Below are 15,483 nucleotides of genomic sequence, written 5' to 3'. Positions count from 1 at the left end.
TAACATTTAGCCCTGTGGGGGATGGTAGAATGCTAAACATTCCCACGGGGCGGTGTCTCCAAGCACTTGGGCAGCATGAATCATCGCTAGTAATTGCCATGGCAGAGGGGGGAAAGGGTGAGGTGGAAGGCGTTAAACCTACCTCCCAGTACAGCAGAGATGCAGATGGGGGGGGCATTCACTATTGCCCGCTGCTGAACCTTTTCCATGGCTTAAGAAAAGAATCCAGTGTTATTCCTTTAAGCACTTTGCCTCCAAAGCGTGCAAGCTACCTGATAATAGCAGGGGGTGCAGGGTAATAAAAGCCAGTGCACGGTTCACTGCCATGTCACTTACCATGTTCTCCAGACACGGTTTGTGTGCTCCCCTGAACTGCGTCTGAGCTGATATCTCAGTCCACAGCCGCAAGCAATAAGTATTAAAAGAATCCTAAGGCGACCTTGTAGTACAGTTACATGTGCTAGGTACGGTGAATAGTGCAGTTCACTGTGAAAGAGTATAACCATTGTTCTGTGAAATGTGTCTCTTATGATTCTTCTATCACTCTTTCCCCCCCACCCCCCACACAGCTGCACATTTCTCCAGCCTCCCTTCTCCTGTCAGACGGGGAGGTCAGATAAGGAGGCTAAGGAAGAAGAGGACACGGGAGGAGATGTTCACAGAAATAATGGCAGTAACCCGTACTGAGAGAGCTCATCAGGGGGACTGGAAACATTTGGTCGCAAAGTACAGGGAGGCTGCCAGTCAACGTGAAGACAGGAGGGACGCTAAAAATGATTTGTGGCGGGAGGAAGATCAGCGTTGGCGGGCAGCAACGCTGGAGCTTCTTCGTTATCAGACTGACATCCTCCGCAGTATGCTGGAAGAGCTGCGGGGTCACAGAGTGCCACTGCAGCCCATGTATAACCTCCCTCAGTATTCACCGTGTCCCACTCCTTCCAGAACCAGGCGTGTAAGAACGCGTGGGGGAAGGCTTTCTGTAACTGCCCACTCCATCCCCATGGACAGTCCAACCAGAAGGCTGTCATTACATTGAAATGCCCTTTATGTCATGTTTCTTCCCTCCTGTACTCCTCCCAAACCTCTCCCGTGGTACCTTTTCATTTTTTTGACTCTCAGTACATGCTATTCAAAGGCAGTGTGAGGGTGGGTTGTTAATGATAGTAAGCAAGCAGTTCTGGAAGGCTGCAGGGAAGCTAGCTTGCAGCATCAGGAGTTAACATATGGGGAGGTGGGTAATAAAGGGGAAATAAACACAGCAGTCACACCGTACCATGGAACATGATAAATCTTGTTTTCAGGGCTTCTCTGATGCGCCTTTTTCTTACCTCCCTCCCTCCCTCCCTCCCTTTAAACCTCCCTTCCTCCCTTCCCCGGAAAACCCCAAGGTATGAAATTTCATTCAGAGGCTTGATAAAGCAAGCATGAGGGTTGGTTGCTTAAAGGGACTGACTTTTAATAATGAACACAATTTTTTAAGCATATAATAGTAACTTTATTTTCAATAAGCAATCAGTTATGGAAGGTTGCAGGGAAGCTTGCTTGCAGCAGCAGGAGTCAAGACATGGGGAGATGGGTAATAAAAGGGAAATAAACATAGCAGTCACACCGTTCCCTGGTCCATGATGACACTTCTGGGCTCCCTTAACTACCTTTGTGTTCCCTTCCTCCCTCCCTCCCTAACCCTAACCCTTTACTATTCTCCCCCCAAAAAAACCCAACTTATGTAATTCTATTCGCAGACTTGTAAATGCAAGAGGGAGGGTGCGTTGCTTACAGGGACTGTCTTCTAATAAAGAATTCAATGTTTTCTACAGACAGCAACTTTACTTTCCGTAAGCAAGCAGTTCTGGAAGGGTGCAGGGAAGCTAGCTTGCAGCAGCAGGACTGAATACATGGGGAGGGTGGTAATCAATGGAAAAGAAACTCTGCATTCAAACTGTACCCTGGCCCATGAGGAAGCTACTTTTCAGGGCTTCTCTGATGCGCACAGCATCCTGGTGTGATCTTCTAATTGCCCTGGTGTCTGGCTGCGCATAGTCAGCGGCCAGGTGGTTTGCCTCAGCCTCCCACCCCGCTATAAAGGTCTCCCCCTTACTCTCACAGAGATTGTGGAGCACACAGCAAGCAGCAATAACAAAGGGGATATTGGTTTGGCTGAGATCCGAGCGAGTAAGTAGCGTTCTCCAGCGTCCTTTCAATCTGCCAAATGCACATTCTACGACCATTCTGCACTTGCTCAGCCTGTAATTAAACAACTCCTGACCACTGTCCAGGCTGCCTGTGTATGGCTTCATTAGCCAGGGCATCAAGGGGTAGGCTGGGTCCCCCAGGATAACTATAGGCATTTCAACATCTCCAACTGTTATTCTCTGGTCCAGGAAGTAAGTCCCTTGCTGCAGCCGTTTAAACAGAGTAGTGCTCCTGAAGACACGAGCGTCATGAACCCTTCCTGGCCATCCCACGTGGATGTTGGTGAAACGTCCCTTGTGATCCACCAGGGCTTGCAGCACCATCGAAAAGTACCCCTTGAGGTTTATGTACTGGGTGCCCTGGTGCTCCGGTGCCAAGATAGGGATATGGGTTCCATCTATGGCCCCCCCACAGTTAGGGAATCCCATTGCAGCAAAGCCATCCACTATGACCTGCACGTTTCCCAGAGTCACAACCTTTCGTAGCAGCAGCTTAATGATTGCTTTGGCTACTTCCAGCACAGCAGCCCCCACAGTAGATTTGCCCACTCCAAATTGATTACCGACTGACCGGTAGCTGTCTGGCGTTGCAAGCTTCCAGATGGCTATTGCCACTCGCTTCTCCACTGTGAGGGCTGGTCTCATCCTGGTATTATGGCGTTTCAGGACAGGGGAAAGCAAGTCACAAAGCTCAAAGAAAGTGCTCTTACGCATGCGAAAGTTCCGCAGCCACTGCGAATCGTCCCACACCTGCAGGACTATGCGGTCCTACCAGTCAGTGCTTGTTTCCCGTGCCCAAAATCGGCGAGGAACGGGTAGAACCTCCCCCATAACCGTCAGGAGCTCCAAAGCGCAGGGGCCCGCAGTGTCGGAAAACTCGTTCTCCAAGTCCTCATCACTGTTGTCCCCGCACTGCAGCATTCTCTCTTGCATTTCTGTCTCATGGTTCAGCATGGATAGCACGAGAATGCGTGAACTGTTTACAGCATCCGCGATCAAGGATAAGAGCTGACCAGGATCCATGCTTGCTGCAAAATGGCGTTTTCTCACTGCAGCCAGTAAAAAACGCGCGAAGTGACTGTCTGCCGCTTTCAGGAAGGGAGGGGGTGAAGCTGTACCCAGAACCACCCACGATGGGGATTTTGGCCCCATCATGCACTGGGGTAGTAACCCATAATTCCAATGAGCAGGGACCCCTGCAGGAACTGTGGGATAGGTACCCAGAGTGCAACGCTCCGGGTTTCGATGGACGCCAGGGAACATGGACGCTCAAGATCGATGTAAGTCGCCGTAGTGTGGACGCACAAAATCGATTTTATAAACCCTGCTTTATAAAATCGATTTTGAAACCACCGATTTTAACCTGTAGTGTGGACGTGGGCTGAGACTCTCCATTGGCTTCAATGGGTGTGGCTCAGTCCCTTACACAGATTTCAATGGAGCTGCATGGGTGAACTTGACAGTAAAATTTCCAACATTTATCATTGTATTTACCAGCATTCAAGCAACACAAGAAAAAAAATATAAACTTTCTAAAACATCCCCAAAGGCCATACCCTATCTTAGTCCTTTACCTGTTCTTCAAATGTATGTACGATTTCCCACAACACAATCCACAATTAAACTCACAGTAAAAGAACTGAGCAATAGGAGACACAAAACTCTTGATCTGAGAAATTGTGCAAAGATTTGACTGCTACTATTTTTTTAAAATAAATTGATCTTTGATTGCTTTTTATATAGAGATAAGTTTGAGTCAGACTTGAATCCAAACTTTCTCCAAGTTCAACGGTGTTTAGAACCAATGTTTCAGTTCATGTCCACCTATACTTTAATTTTTGTAAACATATACATATATTTATAAATATGTGTACAGAAATATACATACACATTCATACATCTATCACTGCTTTTAGTTATAAGGAGTAACAGATTCAATAAAGCTCCATAACAGTTGCCTGAAGAAAACATTTCCAAGTATGAAAATCAGTAAAGTACACTTGAAAGGTATTTTCCAGGAGGCTTGCACAGAACCAGATGATTAACTTTAATAAGATCAGGTTTACCTCTGATCGCTGCCAAGGAAGGAACGTGATAGTTCCACTGGTATTTGCAAAATCAGCAACAGAGTAATTAATGCTGGTGGAATCGATCTGAGAGATAACGTAAAATATATACACATAGTCCAGGGCTCCCCGTGTACGTTCCACAACACACGATATAGTGGAACCTTCATCAGAAGTCTGTAAGCAAATAAGAAGATTGACAACAATGTACAAGTTTCAAGTGAATCAGTACAATAGAAGTGATCCTTTAAAAATTATCAGGTCTTCAGGAAAATTGTTCCAATGTTACTGCAATTCAAGATCTTTCTCGAAACTTAGGAAAAAATTACTACTTTACATTCCTGAACAACGATTTTAGTTTCCTTTAGCAATTCAATCTTTAAAATACATCAGGCTTTCTCCATTCTCAACATTACTTAAACTAAACAGAGAGCATTTTTCTTACTTTCAGTTTTCAATCATCGTACAGAAAAAATTGTGAAAAAAATCAAACAGTCTGTACACAGTATTCTTTGTATGAAGAAAATACAAAAGAATTTCAGAGAATATTTATTGGTACTGTCTGTACATCTCATAGAATTATGATAGAGAATAATTTAATCAGACAACCATACTTTTGAAAAGACAAATAGCAATGTATTCTATATGCTGTATGACGGCTTCCAGAGTATACTGAGCATGACTTAGTTCCCTAGTAGACAGATATGTAGAGAAAGTATGCTAAAACAATGTTGTGTATCTGCCATATAATCATTAGCTATTGCTTCACTGCTGAAATAGATGTAAGATGAGTACTGGACAATTAACTTTTTCTATTAATTTTTAATTTTGCTTCATGCTTGGGTGATGATCGGTGGTATGAGACTATATCAATGGCACTTGGACCTGAAGGAATCTATTATCACAGTATATGGCAGGCACTTAAAAAACAAGCCGTCCAAACTGAAAACTGCTTTGATTCAAACCAAGAAGACTGAAGTCTTTATGATGTGTTTGGAGGACAAATAGAGATGATGTAACAAAAAAGGTCATGGAAGATTCCAAACATAAAGCCATTATGATTTTATTTCAGAGTAGCAGCTGTGTTAGTCTGTATCCGCAAAAAGAACAGGAGTACTTGTGGCACCTTAGGCTACGTCCAGACTACCCGCCATATCGGCGGGTTAAAATCGATTGCTCGGGGATCGATATATCGCGTCTAATCTAGATGCGATATATCGATCCCCGAGCTCGCTTATATCGATATATCGATCCCCGAGCTCGCTTATATCGATTCGGGATAGCTCAGTGGTTTGAGCATTGGCCTGCTAAATCCAGGGTTGTGAGTTCAATCCTTCAGGGGGCCATTTGGGGATTGGTCCTGCTTTGAGCAGGGGGTTGGACTAGATGATCTTCTGAGGTCCCTTCCAACCTGAATAATCTATGAATCTATGGATTCCGGAACTCCATCACCGCCAACGGAGTTCCAGAATCGACAGGGAGAGCCGCGATCCCACGCGGTGTGGACGGGTGAGTAATCCAATCTTAGATATTCAACTTCAGCTACGTTATTCACGTAGCTGAAGTTGCGTATCTAAGATCGATTTCCCCCCGTAGTGTGGACCAGCCCTTAGAGACTAACAAATTTAATTCAGCATGAGCTTTCGTGAGCTACAGCTCACTTCTTCCGATGCATAGAATGGAACATACAGACAGGAGATAGGCTTAAACAGAGACTGGGAATGGTTGGGTCATTACACTAATTGAATCTATTTCCCTATGTTAAGTTCTCCTCACACCTTCTATGGGTCATCTTAATTATCACTTCAAAAGTTTTTTTTCTCTTGCTGATGATAGCTCATCTCAATTGATTTGACTCTTCCTGTTGGTATGCATACTTCCACCTTTTCATGTTCTCTGTATGTATAAATATCTCCTGTCTGTGTGTTCCATTCTGTGCATCCAAAGAAGTGAGCTGTAGCTCACGAAAGCTCATGCTGAAATAAATTTGTTAGTCTCTAAGGTGCCACAAGTACTCCTGCTCTTATTATGATTTTAGTTTCCCATTTATTTGTGCTTTACAAACCACTGAAAACAGAGAGATTTTATTTAAAATGGTGAAAGCACTAATGCTTAAAATAGTAGAACAAAGTGGATGTTCATAAGGATAGTTATATTTTTTAATGCATGGCAAAGCTTTCCTATTTAATTACTGGTTAATATTCCACATTATCAACAGAATAAGTTCTTCCCTTCTTTGAGGATTTACCAATGTTGTACAGACTTAATATTTCAGTTTTTTGGTAAATTCTTTGAAGCTAGGCTTGGGGAAGAGAACCAAAGGCCTGATTCAATGGGACTACTAGGAATACGGTACTTTTCAAAGCAAGTAATGATATCACAGTTTGGACCACCAATGTTTAGAAATCTAGGAGAATACATCTATGGTTTGATGTAGTTGGTTCACTGTCCTCAAATGGGAACATGCATTTAGAAAACAATGAAGACTTTGTCAGTAAGATGGGGGTAAAAAGGATGTAAAGCAAATATTTACAAAAGGTTCAAGACCAAAGAGACAAATGAAAACCACATTTCCATCTGAAAATGTTGTACTTACTATTGTGGCATGTAACCCCTAAATTACTCAAACTGAAAGAAATTGCAGAAATTGCACTTGGTCAATTACGGTTCTGCAGATACTCAGTTGTACTTCCTGCCTCATGTCCTAGAAAGATAACATCACTCTCCTGAGCAATCCTTGGGGAGCTCAAGATCTTGTCCAGGCCCTGCTGGAGGATGTTTACTTGTAATAAGAGAAGGAACATAGATACATGCACAGAAAGGGAAGAGAAAGGAGGAAAGGGCCAAAATTTTGAGACCCCCAGAAAAAAAGTCATGAGATTGGATTACAAATTATAAGATTTTTTTAAAAAAATAATGCATTTTACTTCACTCCAGGAGCTGGGTTTTTAAGAAAAACACTGCATATCATGACACTGCAATTAAACTGCAAGAGCTGGCAACACTGTCTAGCATACTGAATTTCACATAGAGAAATAAGTAAAGGATTACAATACTCGTGACCCAAGAAAGAAGGAGGTAGAGGGGGGAAGTTTACCACAGATTTAATCTCAGATATTAGACATGAGTGAGGAATGAGTTATTTTCAGAATTAGTCTGCTAAATAGGGGCTGATTTATTTTCTAAACAAAAATATTTTATGGGTTTTTAAAAACAGTTACTAAAAAATTCATAAGTGTCAATTTCATTCTCCAGTATGAAAGAATATGGTGCTATATTAGATAACAAATGTGTTGTCCGCAAGATTTTAAACCCAAGTGATTTTGCTTCCCATGCATTGAAAGCAATAGAGTGAAATCTTGGCCACACTGAAGCCACTTGACTTCACTGGGCCCAGAATTTCACCCATGGTCTTTTTGATAGTCATCTTACCTCAGGAATGCATGCTCCTGTGAAGCCAAACAGCCCATTTGCATTGTCACTTTTTTGTACTCTTAATCTTGCTATGGTGTTTTCTTCTGGAATTCGAGCTCCTCCGTGCACAGAGACAAGCTTTAGTATGAATAACTCCTCTCCTTCCTCTTCCTCATCATCTCTTGCAGACACAATGAATGACTTCTTAGTTTCTCCCTGTCGGTACTCTAAATATCCAGAGATGGGGTGCACATCAGTTCTTGCTGGGGTGGCATGAAGTTCATAGATCTCTGTTCTTGTCAATTTACGTTCATAAAGCCTCACATCCTGCATCAATCCTGTATACCTGCTGCTGCCATTCACCCCTGCACCAACTCTTACTATTCCTGGACCTGGAAGAGAAATGAACATTTATACTACTTTCATACTTTTGCCCCGAAATAATAAAAGTGTGTAAATGAAAAGCTGTCACGGTGGTTTCTTTTGGCTTATTAGCTCTTATAATCTCATTAATAATGTAACTGTCATACCCTGGCTGAGCTTCCATGCGTAAAACAAGCTTATGTTGAAAAGTATGGATACCATCTTAATATATTTTCCCCAAAATACATCTAAGGACCATGCAGCAGGGTGGTCCTCTGCTCCTGCCCTGAAGGGCTTAAAACAGGCCAGGAGAGGGCTGTGGCTGGGGCAAGAAGCCTGGCTAATTAGGGAAAGTAGGCTCAGCTGGAGCCATGCCCCAACCAGGTCCAGCTGGCCCCTATAAGAGGCTGTGAGCCAGAAGCCCAAGCAGTCTCCCTCTGCCTGTAGAGGGAGAAGAGCCTGGCTGCTTAGAAGCTACAGCCAGGGTACCTCAGTGAAGCAGGGCTGGGGAAAGGCAGAGGAGCTGAGGAGCTCCTGCCTGGAAAACCCCAGGCTACGACCTAGCATTGGGCTAATAGGTACTAGGGGTTGCAGAGGGCAGCCCAGGGTAGGCCAAGGCAGCAGGTCCAAACCCAACCCTGCCAGTGATGAGTAGGCTGATAGTGCAGTTTGCCCCAGGATGAAGGGGTTAGACAATGACCGGCAGTAGCCGTATACTGAGGTGAGGTGGGGATAGTGGGTGGGAGTTCCCTGGGGAAGGGAGACCCTGAGACTAAGGGGCTAATGCTAGGGGTCCTGGGAGGGACATGGGGGCCAACAGGCAGCGGATCACCGGCCTGCAGAGGGCGCTCCGGAGCTGGAGTCGAGCTAATTCCCAGAAGTCACAAGCAGGAGGCGCTGCAGGGGTGAGTCCACTCATCTACAGACCACAAAATGTTTAGAAGATGTGCCAAGTCAGCTAAAGATAAGTAAGTTAAGTCATGAGTTCTACTACTATGAAACTAGAGAATAGATAATAATGTTGAATGCAAGAGAAGAAGACAGAGCTGGATCAAAACCTTGAGGAACCACAGAATGGTACAAAGGCCGACATTACAAACAATTGCACAGATCACCCCATATATCTGAGAGCTCCTCCAAAGGCTTGGCTCACATTAGAGCATTCAATCATTTGTAATTCAAATGACTGATCTACATCAACTGAAGTGCAAATGTTGAGCATGTCTATGATAGCCACCCAGAATCACTGTAAGGTTTGTCCTTGCATTCACACTAGGGCTGCCTTAAACCAACAGAGATGCAACGGCTCTCATATGACAACTATTAAAGATTATATTAGCTTGGCAGGGGAAAGTGAGTATAATATCCCCATGAACTGCCCTTCCATTAAGGTGACCTTATTTCCCAAAGAGAAACCGGACACTGCATGGGCCTAGCACAAGCCCTCCCCATCACCCTGCGTGGGGCTGGTCCAAGCCATTCACCCAAGCCCGCCCCATGCACCAACCAGTCGCCTGAGCTGGCCTCTACCACTGTATGGGGCTGGCATCACTCACCCAAGGCCCACTCCTTGCACGGGGCTGGCATTGAAACCCTGTGTGCTCAAGCCCTGTGTAAGCCATACCCCCCTACACACACATGGCGCTGGCATTGCTGATCACCTCCCACACACAAGTTCCTCTGCACCCCACTTTTTTGACAAAAGTGGGCATTTGTCCCGTTTCTTCTTGCCCACTTCTGCCAAAAAGGTTGAGACAGTTGAGACGGGCCTTAAAAAGGGACTGTCCCGGCCAAAATGGGACATATGGTCATCCTATCTCCCAGTCACACACCTGGCTACTGCTCACCAGCCAGTGAACCATCTGTGGCTAACTAACAGATAGTCTCTCTCTAACAAGTCACAGTCAGCGATGCAGAGATGGATCGCCAGCTGGAGCTGCAGAGGAGAAGCAGAGCTGTGTTTCTCACAGCTCCTCAGGAACCATCTCTCCCCCTTCTTTTGCCATGTCCAGGCCTCTCCACTACAGATAGCGAGAAAGAAGACAACAGCCCCTTCTACTATGATAGTGGTATCATAAAAATCTTCCTATCATAAGAGTTTTCCTCATTTTTTCCCTTTTCTAAAGAAGAAAAATAATTTATTTTCTAGTTGTTTGTAGTAGTGGTGTCATTCATGCTGTTTCAAAGATGCATTTCTATTGCAGTTCTTTTCATTTTCTCAGCTGTTTATTTCTAAATTTGACTCTCTCTGAACCCCTTTCCAGCATCTTCTGTGCATCTTAAGCATTTCACAAAGGCTAAATATATCAGACACATCCAGAAAACATGTTCCTTGTGTGTGCCTGACACATACCTGGAACACCCTAATGCCTCACAATATGATATGCACATGCTTATGTGTTCTTGTGAGTGTTTCCAGGAGTAGAGCCTATATATCTTAGCAGAATTTTAAAAATATTATGCATACACATGTTCAAGTAAATCTAAATCCTGAAAAAAAAACACTCTATTAAATCTAAATCCATAAGGTGTTTCAGGCAAGTTAATAGACATGATAAAATTCTATTTTCAAAATGTTGCAGTTTCAGCTGCATAACTTTATTTGACTTTAATGAAAGTTGTACTACTATAACTCCTTGAAATCTATTTTCTGAAAATCTATCAAGAAGTTTTCTTCTAGTTAAAAAAGAAAACTTTCACATATAGTAGCTTTATTTCAATATTATGAATATACTTTTCAATGGGACTGGACTTGCTGCTTAGTGCAGAATTTTACTTTTATAGAAGAAGAAAAAATGAAGATTGTTTTCTCACCATCAGCAATTGCTGCTCCTTTGAGGCTCTTCATTCCTCCAGGCACTGGATTTCCATCAATGTAAAACTCAATTATGCCATCCTCCAGAGTAATCAGAAGATGAACCCAAGTATTTTCTTTCACATATTTCATGATAGTTGTCTTGGCCACATATGTAATATTGGACACCAGTGTTGTGTAATGAAGCATGACAGAAACATGGGATTCATTGGTTTGGATTTTCACACCATAATACATGGTCCCATTGTAATTGTCCTTTGCTACTATAAACCCATCACTATTGAGGTTAGGAATCACCCAAGCTGAAAATGTAAAGTTGAAAAGCATGTTATCCCAACTGAAGTGGAAGTCAGGGTCAACAGTTCCAAATGCATCCTCTTTTCCACTGAAGTACAAAGCATCTGTTCCACTGTGATGACGCCTCCTATGAGGTTGTGACCGTACAGAATTTGAGAATGATCCAAGCAATAAGAAATCTATCATTGGTGGTAGTCCTGCTGGGAACACACTGGATAATATTTCCCAGCCTACCCGGACATCTCCAAAGGTACCCTGTTGCCTCCAAACTGTAAAGTTTGTAATGTAGGAGAGATCATCTTCAGAGAGAACATCTTCCACTATCTCCCGGTCCTGGCTCTCTGGGTCTATGACAAAGACTCCAAAAGGGTCATTATTGAATGGGATCATCACAATTACAGAAAGATTGGTTTCAGCTAACTGGCCACCAGGGCCTGGAGACCCACCTGTGTAATGAAAATTAAACAAAAGTTAATAGGATTCCTTAAGATTCCATTAAGGATTCCACCTCAGATACCACTGTCTGAAATAAGATCTATTCATGCAACCAAAAATGCTTTTAATAATAAAATACTTTTTTAAAGGAACTAAAATTGTGTGACAAAGGAAGTGTTCAAAATGTTCTACTATGAATCAAATGTCACTTCAACATTATTAATTAAAAACTTGCATGAATGATTTCTGTTTAAAAGTGTGTTGTGATGCATGTGTTATCCATTGTCAGGTATAAAGTATGCAGAGAGTGTGACTTTCTTCTGAGACTGGATTCACCCCATTTCTGTTGAATTAGCCATAGAGATGGCCTACGTTTGAGTCATCTGGTAGAGATACTGGGCCAAATTTATTTTCATTAATATTGAAGTTACTGCACAAACATACTACTGTAAATGAGAACAGAACTTGGGCCACTGCCTCTGGATTGCAAAGAGCTATTCACAGCAAGTCCAGTCCATAGTTGGATCCACATACATCTATAGTGAAAGGTCTATGGATTTCTCACACTAATAATTTGCTGAGCTGCATGAAATACTGAGTCATTAGGAGCTGACTGGGGAAGGGTCAGAGTTATTTTCATTTCTTTCTGGGCATGAAAGTCCCTAGCAAGTAAAGGAGACTTTGACCATGGTCCTGGAATCTATAAAAAAACAGCAGATGGATCTCATGGTAATTAAAGTAGCCACACTCATCCACATTTGTACTTCTCTGCAGGGACAAGACACATTATGGCAGGATTATGTAGCCACTAGCACCAATAGCATTCAGCTGCCCAAAGGGTCACCACTTCCCTCTCCATTGAGGGACTGTGCTTTAAACACATAGGCCAACATTTTTAGGAGCGATTAGCGGTTTGGGGAGAATCCATTTTGGGATGCTCAGCCCCGGAAACTTAGAGAGGCTTCATTGTCAGAAAATGCTGAGCACCCTCCCTTTGAAAATCAGACCCCTCTAAATTAGGTACCCAAAATACTGATGCACCCCAAGTCACTAGTCACTTTGGAAAATCTTGGCCATAATGTAGTCCCATCCAAATGAGAAACCCCTAAATGGCTGCCAGACTGTTTCAAATTTATCATAACAATAATAATTCGGGAATAGAATATCTGCACAGTACTCATGCATCTGTGTTGGATCAAGCTGTGACTAAAATAAAATAAGATGTAAAAATAAAACTTCTTGCTGGAAAGTTATAGGATAGAAATAGAAAATTCAAATGACAGAAACAGAGCTACTTCTATGAAACTTTATATAATTAAGGTATAAAATTCTCCTGGTTTTAGAAGGTGTGGGGTGGGGGAACAGTACCTGAAGCATTCAGCAGCTTTAAGGTATAAAATTCATTGAATTCAGGAATTTTATCAGGAATGGCATGAAGAGTTACTGCCTTTGATCCTTCGCCATCCATGAACCACACAGTCCCATAGATTTCATAAAACTCTTGTCCTGGCTCCAAAGCAGAATCATTCTCAAAGAGTTGCCAGGTCAAAGAAACATTGCCAAAGTGTCCTCTCTGTCTCAGAATCCTAAGCAATGAATTAGACACAGTGAGCTTTCTGGCAAATGTGTATCAACAGTCAGAGAGAGCAAAAAAAATCTGGGTACAAGCCAGTACTATACAAGTACAATTTACAGTTCTCTAAATAATCCACAGCCATTTTAAGTATGAAGAATACCTTTCCCTACCCCGTTGAAGATCTGCACCTTCATGACTCAATTCCGCTCTCAGCTACACAACTTTACATTACATACCTTCCAAAAAAATCTGGTATGGCCTATAAGAGTGCCTGCAGTGCAATACTTTTAAGCTGCATGGAAACATGCACTTGCATATCTAAGCATAGAAAGGAGCTCTGTATCCCATAAATCTGACAGTTCCAAGTATATAAGAAGCAATCAAATTCACTGTTCTAACCCATTCTGTCTAACTGGTTTTTGAGGTCCAGTTACTCACCAACATGCGAGTTAGTTTTAATTTGATGAGACCTATATGTGCATACACCACAAATCTCAGCTGAAGATATATAAACACCATGATAGTCAGTACAGACTGAACCCAGGGTTAACAAGTCCAAAACACAGGCCTCTACCACCTGAGCTAATGCAGAATGCTGTAGGTTACACAGTCACTGGGGCAAGATACTGGACGGAGTTGTGCCACATGGAGTAGGCCACTGTATTATATTTAATCTTTGTAAAAGACTTTTTCATGCTGCTTTCTATGTTTGGAACAGAGTTCTATTACATGTGTACCAAGTGACCTCCAAAAATCAAATCTCTCCTTTCAACCCAAGCCCAATCATGTCTGATGGGCTACAATTTTATCTACTCCTACCCTTCTGCCTCTTTCATCAATTTTATTTAGATTATGACTTCTTCAAGATAGTGACCTGTGTAAACTGTGTTTTTCATGCATCAGTTGCAGAAGGCTGGGGGTTTCTATTTAAAAAGAATATACACATGAGCATGGAAAGTAGCTGGATGACTAATTTTATTCATCAAAATATTTTTCCCCATATTCAGTCACCCATGGTAATTCTGCCATTAAAAACTGGTGTTACCCCACTGAAATCAAGAGTTACTCCATGTTTACAATGGTGCACCTGAAAACAGCATTTGGCTCTTTTACATATTTACCTGGTGACAACATATTTTACTAAAAGGCACTGCAGAACACCACAAATGAAAGAAACCAAAGCAGCTATTCATAGTGCCTTCACCAACTAAGTGCACCAGTAATATAATTAACACATTGACAATGTGCTAGCTAAACAGAGCCTCATCAAAAGGGTGTGCTTTGCTTCTCCATCACCCTCACTATTAATTTAAATCAACTTTCCTCACACATGGCCAAATCCAGCCCACTCATTCTGCAAATAGGATGACAAAGAAGAGATAATCATAACAGATCCAAGGTTCCCCCAGCATAAAAAGATTCTAAACACCAGGCTGCTTAATATCCAGGTGTCGCCCTTTCCTGGGATGCTATATTTATTAGACCTTTTACAAAGCAATACATCACAAGGACCTTTCCACTGAGGGTCCCAGCCACGTGCTTCTGCCAAAAAATGGATCAAGTCTAAGAAAACAAAAAGTAGTATGAAAAAAATCCCCTTTCCAGATACTTAGGCTGAAGCCCTTAGTATAATCTCTTTGATTGATCTCTATGACTTCCCAGTTTTGATCTTGGAGGTCGTCAGCATCTTATATACCTCCTACTGAGCTAATTAGCAGCATAACTAGGGCCACCTGCCAAGCAAACCCAACTTCTTAACCCCTGCTGCTTCTGTTAACATACATTCCTTGCGTGGGTACAAGAGTAATGGGTTTTATTCTCAGCTCAGGAGAGGATGTTTTCAGCCTAAAGGGGTGTCCTATCTGAAGGGCCATGTCATCCTGTAAGAGGCAGGTAAAACAAAACAAACAATGGGGGGTAACTTTTTCAAAGCAAGATGCAGGGAAACAGCTAGGTAACTCCCCATGACATCACCACCAGCTGCATAGTGAAATACTGTTGGGTTAGGGCAGGGCCGCACAGGAGGCCAAGTGGGACAATTTGCCCCAGACCCCACAGGGGCCCCTATGACAATATAGTATTCTTTAATATTGCAACTTTTTTTTACGGAAGGGGCCCCCGAAATTGCTTTGCCCCAGGCTCCCTGAATCCTCAGGGCGGTCCTGGGTTACGGCAGTGTTTCTCAAACTGGGGTTGCCACTTGTGTAGGAAAAGCCCCTGGCGGGCCAGGCCAGTTTGTTTACTCGCCCTGTCCGCAGGTCCAGTTGACAGTGGCTCCCACTGGCCGCAGTTCACCGCTGCAGGCCAATGGGAGCTGCTGGAAGC

General features: G+C 42.9%; 1 protein-coding gene across 3 annotated transcripts in view; it reads right to left on the bottom strand.

Moving 5' to 3' along the window:
• Positions 1–15,483, bottom strand: part of ADGRV1 (adhesion G protein-coupled receptor V1) — a 447,886-nt gene that overhangs the window by 374,656 nt on the left and 57,747 nt on the right. For all 3 annotated transcript variants that reach the window (XM_050943853.1, XM_050943852.1, XM_050943851.1), the window contains 4 exons: positions 12,951–13,168; positions 10,850–11,593; positions 7,691–8,064; positions 4,259–4,435 (listed from right to left, as the gene is read on the bottom strand). In XM_050943853.1, the coding sequence (XP_050799810.1) occupies positions 4,259–4,435; positions 7,691–8,064; positions 10,850–11,593; positions 12,951–13,168 (1,513 nt within the window). The remainder of the gene's footprint in view (positions 1–4,258; positions 4,436–7,690; positions 8,065–10,849; positions 11,594–12,950; positions 13,169–15,483) is intronic.

The sequence above is a fragment of the Gopherus flavomarginatus genome, chromosome 3 (genome assembly GCF_025201925.1).
Source record: "Gopherus flavomarginatus isolate rGopFla2 chromosome 3, rGopFla2.mat.asm, whole genome shotgun sequence".
Lineage (NCBI taxonomy): Eukaryota > Metazoa > Chordata > Testudines > Testudinidae > Gopherus > Gopherus flavomarginatus.
Note: the sequence above shows the minus strand (reverse complement) of the source record. Positions and strands in the feature narration are given on the sequence as shown.